Below are 12,189 nucleotides of genomic sequence, written 5' to 3'. Positions count from 1 at the left end.
AACCAAAACATCGCGCACCAACTTAATCTTAAAAATTGCCGAGGCTGGGGTTTGAATTGTTTCATTCTCTGAGGCAGGACTGTTATGGAATACTGGCTGCCCCTGTTTCCACCCTGAATCACACTCACTGGATGAATTCTGAATCATTCCACAGCAAACGAAGAGGAAGCTGGATGACGCCACAAAGCGACTGGATTACCTGTACGACAAACTGCGGGAGCAGACGGTAAGCGGGAACGCTTTAAGCAGAGGTTATGGTGTGGCGTGTGTAGTGATCTTTACATGGGTATGTACCTAAGGGGTTAATGGGAAATTGAAAGATCACTAGGGGGCAGCACTGGCGGGTATAAAAGCCGACGCAAGCGGCTCTCTGCCTCCCTTGGTGATTAGACTGTGATGAGAGCAGGAGCATAGATCTAGCTCAGGGCTACCAGTGTGGTCAGACATAGCTACTGTATATAAACATCGTAACCTTTCCCCTGGTATTGATCTTAAAGTAAGAACTCACGCAGTTGTTAAATTCTGTTACTCAAACCTTTCAATACCTCTGGACAACTTCGAACCTTCTTCATCAAGGTGCAGAAAGCCTCTGCTGAAACTGGATTGAGTAACGCATGTTATATACAGTAGTGCTACCAAACACACTACAGTGAGGCAACAAAAGATATGTATTGTTACCTTAGTTAAGTTTAGGGCCTGGTTTAGCACAGTGGACTAAACAGTTGGCTTGTAATGCAGAACAAGGCCAGCAACGCGGGTTCAATTCCCGTACCAGCCTCCCCAAACAGGCGCCGGAATGTGGCAACTAGGGGCCTTTCACAGTAACTTCATTGAAGCCTACTCGTGACAATAAGCGATCATCATTATTATATTATTGTTTACCTGTCTGTACGAGGTAGACTGAAATAAAGATGTTCAGGATACGCATTTGCTCATTTCTAGTTAATCCTGAGAGTTTCCTTTGCCGCAGGTGGTGATTCTGGGGTAATTTAAAAATTAATTATCGTCATAACAAGGGGCGCAGATAAAGACCAGTGAGATGTCAGAAACCCAAGAGAACAATTTGAATTGTTCCCGCCGTTCCCCACTATAATATTTATACCATGCTGATGTTGTGCATGGGATTTGTAATTTTGAATTTGGATCAGCTCGATGCCAGCGATTGTATGGGCTGCAGCGCGATGGTGGGGGTGATGAGCAGGCCAGGCAGCGTCTGTGGAGAAATGAATAAGGTTAATGTTACCGCGCGACCCTTCAGTTCTGAGGAAGTTCTGAGGAAGTTCTGAGGAAGTTCTGAGGAAGTTCTGAGGAAGTTCTGAGGAAGTTCTGAGGAAGTTCTGAGGAAGTTCTGAGGAAGTTCTGAGGAAGTTCTGAGGAAGTTCTGATGTATTGAACTTTCTTCAAAGATTCTGCCTGTGTCTCCACTTAACTTCCATCCGATTCTCAGCATCTGCAATATTTTACTTTTGTCAGTGAGCTTACGTCATTGTCTTTTGGGACCTAGTTTGGGACTGATTCTCTGTCCATAGCAGCAGCCATGATCCCAATCTCACTGCCCCCAAAGGGTAGCAGCTGTGCGATTGTGAGAGCGGCCCAGTTAATGTTGCAACAGTGCAGAAAGTCTTCCTCTGAATCTGCTTTAATCTTTCTCTCCAAATCGAGTGGAAAAGACTGGGAAATGCCCTATTTCCAAGCGCGAATGTCCCTGCCCTCGCGCTTATTATTTATTCTCCCGTCGGGGAATAGCAGACTGACCACGAGGCCGTGTGATGCAAAGCCATGCAGGAGAAATCTGGACTAGAAAATAATGGAAACCATTCTCCGCTACTTCATCAGGGACTTGCCCTCCGAAATGGGGATTTTTGCTGATGAATGCACTGTGTTCAGTATCTTTTTTTAAAATAAATTTAAAGTGCTCAATTCTCCTTTTTTTCCAATTAAGGAACAATTTTTAGCGTGGCTCATCCACCTACTGTGCGCATCTCTGGGTTGTGGGGGTGAGACCCATGTAGACACGGGGAGAATGTGCAAAGTTCACGGAGACAGTGACCCAGGGCTGGGATCGAACCTAAGTCCTCGGCGCCATGAGGCAGCAGTGCTAACCTTGCGCCACCTTGCCGCCCTATTGTATTCAGCATCATTTGCAACTTTTCAGGATGCTGAAGGTGGTTTATAATTCTTAAGTTGTTGTTGTGTCCGGATGGAGCAACATTCAGGCTTGGACTGATAAGTGGCAAGTAACATTTGTGTCAGACAATGGCAATCTCCAACAAAAGAGAATCTAATCGTTTCCCCCTTGACGTTCAATAGCATTACCATTGCTGAGGGGTTCCCACTGACCAGATATTTAACTGGATATAAATACAGTCCACAATTGCAAGTCAGAGTCTGCAGCAAGTAACTCACCTCCTGACATCTCCAAGCCTGTCCATTGTCTACAAGGCACAAATCAGGAGTGTGATGGAATACTCCACACTTGCCTGGACAAGTGCCTCTCCAAGATCATTGATGCTCGACACCATCTAGAACAAAGGGGTCCACTGAATAGACAATCCACCAGCTTAACTCCTGGCTCCGTCCTCCACAGGCACAGAGTGGCAGCAGCCCGCGCAAGGTGAGGTACAGCAGCTTGTTAAAGCTCCTTCCACAGAACCTTCTAAACTCTTGATCCCGACCACCTAGAAGGACCAGGGCAACAGATGAATGGGAATACCGCCATCTGCTTGTTGGCCTGCAAGCCATACACCATCCTGACTGGTGATTACATTGCAGCTCCTTCACTGTCGCTGGGGAAACAGCCTGGAACTCCCTTCCCTAACAGCACAGTGGGTGCACCTACACCGCATGGACTGCAGCGGTTCAAGATGGAGGCTCACCACCACCTTCCCAAGGGCAACTAAGGATGGGCAATAAATGCTGGCTTAGCCAGTGATGCCCACATCCCATGAACAAAAAACATCTTGTCCTATTTCTGCCCCAAGGGCTGTTGTGGTTCGCCTACCCTTGCTCTTTGCTGAGCCCAGCTAATCTGGGACAGATCAGAGACTGCCAAGAGACCGTGAGTGAGTTTTGGCTTTTGCATTTTTTTTTTTAATCCACTCTTTGCACCGTTTGTACGTGTTTTTGTTCCTGAGAGATGGCCTTAAACATAACAGGGCCGAGCCAACAATGATCATCTCAAACCTCTCTGGGCTGGAATAATTAAAGCTGAGATTAAGTTTAGTGACAAGTTCAGTGCACTTTACCAGATAAATTTGTGTAAGGAAACTTGAGTGGCCACAAGAGCCAAGGCGATAATGCTGAATGAAAGGCTACATTGTTAGAGGATTAAAAGCAGCCGCCATCTGTGATCGCTCCAAAATCATACCTGACACATCAGATGAACTAATAGTTGTTTGCATCTTGGTGGTTCTAATGAAAGGTCCCCATAATTGGGATGGGAACCTGGAGCTGGTCCGATCCTTCCCTTTAGTGCCGTTATATGAACGGTACGTTCTGCAGGGTGGTTTGACGGTATTCGTCTGTCGGCATGTGCTCATTTGGGCGGGGGTGGGGGGGGGTTGGTTAAGGAGGTTAACACTTTGCAAGTACTGCTGTTCGGAACCATTGACAGCAATTGTATTTTCTGTTGCCCAGCTTTCCCCTCACATTCTGAGCGGACTGCACGAGATTGTGCGGAACATAGAGGAATGCAATTACCAGCAGGCGCTGGCTGTTCATACACACGTCGTGAGCAGCAGCAATTTCAGCGAGATCTCTGCCTTCATGCCAGTCCTGAAAGTGGTGGTGACCATTGCGAACAAGCTCAACATCTGAGGAAGCTGCCGCTGCCGGGTTTCACACTGACTTGAGGACGAGGACAACTTGGGATGATTGAATTGTTTGCTTTTCTTTTTCCTTCAGTGTTTTGATTCGTTGAATATAAAGAAAGTGTTGACGTTTGCGATATTTAGTGAAGCCTCTCTTTTGAAAGTTCAGCTTTTGTATCTGTTGAAATGCCACCATCTTGGGTTCTTGGCTTTTAAATAAGCTTGAACCAGGTTGAATCTGGTTCATTTCTAACGTTACAGTTCTCTTCAGAAAGTTCTCCAATAAACGCCCGTTGGCAGGCTCCAGACTCCGAGCTTCTGGATTGTAGTTGCCTTGTGATATGCGTCAACTGCTTGTTTACTAAAGGTCAATTGGGCAGTCATAAGCCACCTGTGTTGAGGGACGCCATTTTCTCACCCTGCAGTCACTGATGTCCCACAGATAGCTAGAGTATGGGCAGGAAGGAGTTACTTCAATGCTGTTAGTAGCACACTGCCATGGACAGAGGTGCAATCAAGTAAATTAGCTTCATTTGAAATTTGTGAATCAGCCAGATGGGAGGAGATGGGAAAACAGGAATCCTTCCCGATTCTGTGCCCCCACTCATCGGAGGGTGCAACGTGTGGGCACGCAAGGCGACAACCAAACATTTCAGCTCGGAGTTGCTACATTTTGGGGGACAGCTTTATTCTCCTTTTTGTGTGGCCTGGAAAAGTTTGAGCGAATGAATTTTCTTTATCTGAACAGAGGAAAGCCTTGCCCCTTTCGCATTCAAATGTCTTCTAAACCGTGGGTTTGGGGGAGACGTTGAAACCTATCAAATGCCACACTGTACACATCCAGATAATTCAGCCTCACCATCACCATGGTGGCGATTCTGATGGTCTGATTACAGGAGATGAGCTTGTTGACTGACCGTTGTGGTATCTGGCTGCCAGCTTGAATTATAGAACTAAAGTTGGCACAACAATGCGAGCTGAGCTTATTTTTATAAAACGCACACTGCGTTGGAAATCTTTGCAGACGCCAGGACACTTAACGGTCTTATTCTTTGCACTCATGATTCGCAACTTACCCCAGTGAGATATTTGGTCTCTCTGTCTGTTGCTCATTGTTGTCCCAATAGATCCCAGTGGATTCTACTATCGATAAAATAGCCACCAGTCGGACACAGTTTGTCCTGTGGAAATGTTCTAGTTATTTCGGTGATATCAGTGTAAGCAGCTTTTTATGATTGCAAAGAACCCAGTTACTGTGTCTCAGAGGCACTCAAATGCATAAATGCTGCCTTGTCCACACAGATATTTATGAACTTATTGCCACAATAACATATTTTTTCATTCAATATTGTGTATATGAAAAAAAATAAAGTTTTTCAATTGAAACCTTGTCTCAATTTTAGAAATATAAGGATTTTTGGGGGTGGTGGTGATAAAGTGGTGTTGTTGCTGGACCCTTCAGAGATCCAGGTTATTCTCTGGGGACCCAGGTTAGAATCCCACCATTCGGGTGATACTCTCTATACATCTGGGTATCAACATATGCAGCATGGTGGCACAGTGGTTAGCACTGCTGCCTCACAGCGCCAGGGACCTGGGTTAGATACCCACCTTGGGTGACTGTGGAGTCTGCACGTTCTCCCCGTGTCTGCGTGGGGTTCCACCGGGTGCTCTAGTTTCCTCCCACAGTCCAAAGATGTGCAGGTTAGGTGCATTGGCCGTGCTAAATTGCCCTTAGTGTTCAAGAGATTAGGAGATAGGGACAGTGCAGACTTGATGGGCCAAATAGCCTCCTGCACTGCAGGGCCTCTATAATACTATCCCCCAGGTCATTCATTTTTATTGGATGAAGGACAATCACTGTTTTAATCAAACACTCCCTTCAGTGCGGCCTCAAAGCAAAAGAACGAACTGCACATCATAGAACCCCGAGTGCAGATGGAGGCCATTTGGCCCACTCTGTACTGACCGTCCAAAAAAGCACCCTGCACTAGGTCCACTGCCCCACCCTATCCCTGCAACCCAACCTACACATCTTTGGACTGTGGGACGAAACCAGCTTATGACTGTTGTTTCTTATGGTATTGAGCCAAGCAGTTGCCATACCAGATTGTGATGCAGCCAGATAAGATGCTTTCGATTTATAAAAATTGGCAAGAGTCAATGTTGACGTATAGAGTTTCTTCAGGATGAAATTCTAAATCATCCAGATATCAGAAACGAAACACATTTTAAAAGGAAAATTTCAATCTCAACAACTTAAGAGTTATAAAGTACCTTTAATGTACGAAATGACAAACCTAACATTTTTTTGAGGAGATAAAAAAAATGGGAGATGGGGATATACAATAGATAAGTGTCCATGGATTATGTCTGATGAAATACTAGGTGGGAGATTAATCTAAAAAATTATGGAATTAAAGTGTGGGTACTGTCATAATATGCCTCACACATCATGAGGTAAAGATAGGCAGGGATAGACACCCAGGTTAGCCAATCAACACACAGGACAGTACACAACCAATCACTAGACAGAACATAGAGGGGGGGCTTCCCACTATAAAACGTGAGATATCAGCACTCCACCTCTTTCCACTGGTGACAACTGTAGTGACAGTCAAGGTGTATGTATTAGCACCTTCTACACGTGGCTCAGGGCTAGACTGGTCTAGTTAGAGTTAGTATACTTGGAGTAGGAGAGTGACAACCCACAGCAAGCTGTGTGCCTTGTTCCAAAAGTTCAATAAATCTTATTGAACCAACGTCTAAGTTTGGTGTCTGCTTTACAGACAAACTGCATCCAATTGCAGTCCATGTTACCCCAGGGTTAATAACACGACAGGTACCAAACTGAATTTAAAATGCCAACCAAGGAAAGGGGGTTAAAGGATATAATACCAATTTTTAAATTGCAAATTTGGTGTAAATATAAATGATGTACTGGAGTTAATGTTTGGTCCCATTACAGCCCGACTCACTCAATTAAAAACAGATTGTTACAGGCTAAAGCAACTAATTACATTTATTTACAATTACAGAAGCAACATATCAACAGTGCAATTTATAATTTACAATTGATCTATAATACTCAGGCGATCTCTTTCTCAAAGTACCTTGACAGAAATAATAACTTGTCCTAATTGCAGACTTTCACTTAAAGGTTTATGATTCAATCATTAATCAAATTCTTTAATTGAACCCACAGAAAGCTGAGACAAAATAAAGAATATACACAAATCTGCACTTTATTCCCCCAATTTAGTTGAAGATGGGAGTGCAAATTGATTGTGGTCAAAACAACAGTCCCATTTTGACATGTACCAATAATGCGCCATCTCCTAATCATCTAAAACTAGACGATTATTTGAAGACCTTGTAGAATGCTAATAAATCATTAAACACACTGTCTGAATCCGAGTTGGCTTTTATAAGACAAGATCTTCCCCACTGGCAAACATGTTTCAATAAGCTTGAACACACAATGCAGCTCACACTTAAATAAGTGTTCAGTGGCTGGCGGGCGATCAAGCCACCTCAAAACTGTCTTGCGCTTCAGAGAGTGTGTGGAAACCGTTTCCGATGAGACTTGCTACAGCAGGCGTGCCAACCGAACAGTTCAAAGGTACTTGACAGTGTGTGTGTGTAGTTTGCTCCTTGTGCTCCGGTTTCCTCCCACAGTCCGAAGATGTGTAGATTAGGTGGATTGGCCACACTAAATTGCCCCTTAGTGTCCAAAAGGGTAGGTGGGGTTACGGGAATAGGGTGGAGGTGTGGGCTTAGGTAGGGCGCTCTTTCCAGGGGAAGGTGCAGAATTGATGGGCCGAATGGCCTCCTGCACTGTAACTTCTATGACACAAAACTCTGTTCAGGAAAGATTGTCTGAGGCTGCTCCTGAGGAGGTGGGTGAATTATGTTGCTGGCATTTTGTAAATATGCATGGATCGATTTCCCTAGTCTCGCTAATTTACTGAAAAAGTGCAGGTCAAGAACAGAGTTGTCCAATTTGTCTACTTTTCCCGCTGAAATTAGCTGGGGGAAAAAAAGTCTTTCTAATTGAGTGGATCCATATTTCTGTAATTTGGGTTTTTACAGCATTTTTGCCTATGCAAATCATTGTCAGACTTTGGGTTAGGTCCTCCGACATTTAAATGGTAGTTTTCAAAGTGGCATGTGGGTGCAATCAACCATTGATGTTTTTTGGGAGGTCGGGTGCAACATGAATTGGATGCAGGATAATATTTCCTCCACTTTGGCATATCCCAGTTCCTCTCGAGTAGGTCACACACAGGATAAAACTCAACACTGCCCTTCATGTCAACGTACTGGGTTAGCCCTGAATTCCCATATCTCAAATCAGCTCGGAAGAGTTCAATAAAGAGTGCATGCCAGGAACAGCACCAAGCATGCCTAAAAAAATAAGGTGTCAACCTCATGAAGATGCAATATGGGACTACCTGCCAAAAAGGTAAATGCAGCAAGTGATAGACCTAAAATATCTCGCAACAAACGGATCAGATCAAAGCTCTGTAGTCCTACTATATTCAGCCGTGAATGGTGGTGGACAATTGAGTAACTCACTGGAGGAGGAGGCTCGACAAATATCCCCATCCTCAATGATGACGGGAGCCCAGCACATCTGCGCAAAAGATAGGGCTGAAGCCTTTGGTACAGTTTTCAGCCTGAAGGGCCGAGTGGATGATCCATCTCTGTTTCTTCCGGAGGTTCCCAGCATCACAGATGTCAATCTTCAGCCAGTACGATTCACTCCATGTGATATCAAGAAATGGCAGAAGGCACTGGATGGTGCAAAGGCTACGGGGCCCTGCAAATATTCCGGCAATAGTCTTGAAGACTTGTGCTCCAGAATTTGCCACACCTCCCTAGCCAAGCTGTTCCAGTACAGCTACAACACTGATATCTACCCGGCAATGTGGAAGATTGCCCAGTATGTCCTGGACTCAAAAAGCAGGACAAATGCAACCCAGCCAATTACTGTCCCAACAGTCTACTCTCAATCATCAGTGAAGTGATGGAAGGGGTGGTCAAATGTACTATCAAGCAGCACTTACTCAGCAATAACCTGCTCACGGATGCTCAGTTTGGGTTCCGCCAGGGTCACTCAGCTCCTGACCTCATTACAACCTTGGTTCAAATATGGACAAGAGCTGAATGCCAGAGGTGAGGTGAGAGTGACTGCATTTGCCAGCAAGGCAGCATTTGGCATCAAGGAACCCTAGCTAAACTGGAGTCAATGGGAATTGGGGGAAACACTCCACTGGTTGCAGTCAGACCTGGCACAAGGGAAGATGATTGTGGCTGTTGGCGGTCAATCATCTCAGCTCCAGGACATCACTGCAGGAGTTCCTCGGGTTAGTGTCTTAGGCCCCAACCATCTTCAGCTGCTTCAACAATTACCTTCCTTCCATCATAAGGTCAGAAGTGGGAATGTTCGCAGATGACTGCACAATGTTAAGGACCATTTATGATTCCTCAGACACTGAAGCAGTTCATGTTCAAATGTAACAAAACTTGGACAATATCCAGACTTGGGTTGACAAGTGGCAAGTTACATTCCCATCACATAAGTGCCAGGCAATGACCATCTCCAACAAGGTCCAAGGGCAGCACGGTAGCATGGTGGTTAGCATAAATGCTTCACAGCTCCAGGGTCCCAGGTTCGATTCCCGGCTGGGTCACTGTCTGTGCGGAGTCTGCACGTCCTCCCCGTGTGTGCGTGGGTTTCCTCCCGGTGCTCCGGTTTCCTCCCACATCCAAAGATGTGCGGGTTAGGTGGATTGGCCATGCTAAATTGCCCGGTGTCCTAAAAAGTAAGGTTAAGGAGGGGGGGGGGGGGGGTTGTTGGGTTACGGGTATAGGGTGGATACGTGGGTTTGAGTAGGGTGATCATGGCTCGGCACAACATCGAGGGCCGAAGGGCCTGTTCTGTGCTGTACTGTTCTATGTTCTATAAGGTAGGAAATAACCATCGCCCCTTGATATTGAACAGAAACTTAATTGTGCTAGTCATATAAATACTATAAATAAATGCTAGTCATATAAATACTATGGTTGCAAGAGCAGGTCGGAGGCTGGGAATCCTGCAGCGAGTAACTCACCTCCTGACTCCCCAAAACCTGTCCACCATCTATAAGGCACAAGTCAGGAGTGTGATGGAATACTCTCCATTTGCCTGGATGAGTGCAGCTCCAACAACATTCAAGAAACTCAACACTATCCAGGACAAAGCAGCCCCGCTTGATTGGCACCCCTTCCATAAACATTCACTCCCTCCACCACCGATGCACAGTAACAGCGGTGTGGACCATCTACAAGATGCACTGAAGGAACTCGCCAAGGTTCCTTCGATAGCTGCTTCCAAACCCACAACCATTACCGTCTAGAAGTAAGAGGGCAGCAGATACCTGGGAACGCCACCACCTGCAAGTTCCCCTCCACACCGCTCACCATCCTGACTCAGAAATATACTGACACCACATGGACTGCAGCGGGTCAGGAAGGCAGCTCACCACCACTTTCTCAAGGGGTAATTAGAGATGGGCAATAAATGCTGGCCTAGCCAGCAACGCCCACATCCCATGAAGGAATTTAAAAAGCCATCTCTGTGCAAAGACACTGCTGCTTCCAGCTAACTTGGGTTGACTTTCCAGCTGTGATCACAACACCTGAATCGAAACTGTTACCCAACTCAATTCACTGTAAGCCATCTTTACTATCAAAGCAGATGCTCACCTGGGCTGCAGCCAGACTTGGGGCTGGAGGTGATAAGGTGCTGCAGCCACTCCAACCTATGAGAGTTCCTGAAACACTGATCAATTGCTGATCAGTCGCCCCAGTCTCCCTTGTCCAGGGAGGTTACCTGGGTCACTGCTTGCCTCTCCATTCCAAATATCTCCTCCGGGGTGAATGAGATTACACCTGGGAGAGGGGTGTGAGGGTTAAACGCACACACAAACACACACAGTTAACAGACTCTGAAAGCATTACATATAACAGTGAGTAATGGGGCAGGGACTTTAACAGCACCAATGTAGGAATTGTATACAGAGCGTGTCTGCACCAAAGACTAGACACTGATGCATGAAAGGGTGGAAACGGATATTTCATTGCAGCCCCCTGGTCCAAATATCAGTATAACTCAGGCACCAGAAATACAAAGGCCTATTCTGCAATTGTTATTGATTGTACGATTAAACCCAGGCTCTCTGATTCTAGGGAGCCTCCAATCATACAAAGTGGAGAATATTATTGTTATTTTTTAAAACTGCAACTTGACATTAAAGTTTATATTTCAACCAAAAACGAAAGGTGGGGAAAGGGGTAGGGGAGAGAGGGGGGGGGGGGGGGGGGGGGGGGAGACACACACACACACACACACCTCCTCTCCTCACAACACTCACCCACTCACCTCCAAAACCAAAATTGGCCTGGAAATGTGGGCAAAAAATGTATCCTGAGAGAGGTGAATGGAACTTTAATCCTCGATTACTCTCCCACAACCACCACCGCCGCCGGTTAGGTTTAGTGATCGTGTGTGTTTTGAGGTTGTTTGCAAGCATTTGTTGGTAAAGCCACTTGTTCGGGCATAATACTTGCAGTAACTTCTATTCAGTGAACAGTGTGAGACTCCACAAATATGTTCTCCGCACCCACCCCCACCGACCCCCCCCCCCCACCCCCGCTTCCCCTGAGCTCTTTCAAGCAAAGCCAGCTCCCTGAAAGAAAGCCGAGGTGACATTGTTCAGCAGCTGCGGATTGGAGGCTGATTAAAGTCTTGAGTCTTTGTCGCTTCAATAAAGGGAGCCTTGATGTGTGAAAGAGTAATGCGCGGGGCAAGACATGGGCACGGAACTCCTCAGGAAACACGCACATTTTCCCAAACTTTAAGAGGGAGATCTAAAGTAGCGTGAAAAAGGGATTTGCATGTCCAATGAAGCAACGTAAGAACACGTCTTGCCCGCTTGTTCAATGTTTAAATCCCCCCAAAAGTTAATTAAACTTGCATTATACAGTAAAGCAACTCGAAATCGCGCCAATGTTGAGGTATTCCATGGAGATTAAGGATCCCACAATGGGAATAGAATTTGCATGGTAAATGCTAATATGGCCAATTAGATTGGGAGCTTGTAACCTGGCTGGGCTCTGAGAGAGAGGCTCCAGCCAATTTGTCTACAATCTTTACACTTCTACCCTCTTTTATTTATTTTTTGTTCATATCACTTTGTTCTTAGTTTCGTGTTGATATCTCTCCAATTTCCAAACTGCTTTAAACTGCGATAAACAAGGGATAGGTCCCTATCAAGGCATTTTACCTCAGAACGAATATCTGCAAAATTGTGTCAGAAATGGTTCGGGGTAAGGG

At 45.6% G+C, this 12,189-nt stretch overlaps 1 protein-coding gene across 3 annotated transcripts in view; it reads left to right on the top strand.

The window, feature by feature from the left end:
* The window catches only part of sec31b (SEC31 homolog B, COPII coat complex component), a 109,383-nt gene extending 104,188 nt beyond the window's left edge, over window positions 1-5,195 (top strand). For all 3 annotated transcript variants that reach the window (XM_038782697.1, XM_038782698.1, XM_038782696.1), the window contains 2 exons: window positions 155-226; window positions 3,637-5,195. In XM_038782697.1, coding sequence (XP_038638625.1) covers window positions 155-226; window positions 3,637-3,816 — 252 coding nt within the window. In that variant the 3' untranslated portion in view covers window positions 3,817-5,195. The remainder of the gene's footprint in view (window positions 1-154; window positions 227-3,636) is intronic.
* The last annotated feature ends 6,994 nt before the right edge of the window (window positions 5,196-12,189 follow it).

Source organism: Scyliorhinus canicula, chromosome 22, assembly GCF_902713615.1.
Source record: "Scyliorhinus canicula chromosome 22, sScyCan1.1, whole genome shotgun sequence".
NCBI lineage: Eukaryota > Metazoa > Chordata > Chondrichthyes > Carcharhiniformes > Scyliorhinidae > Scyliorhinus > Scyliorhinus canicula.
This window is presented reverse-complemented; position numbering and strand designations above follow the sequence as displayed.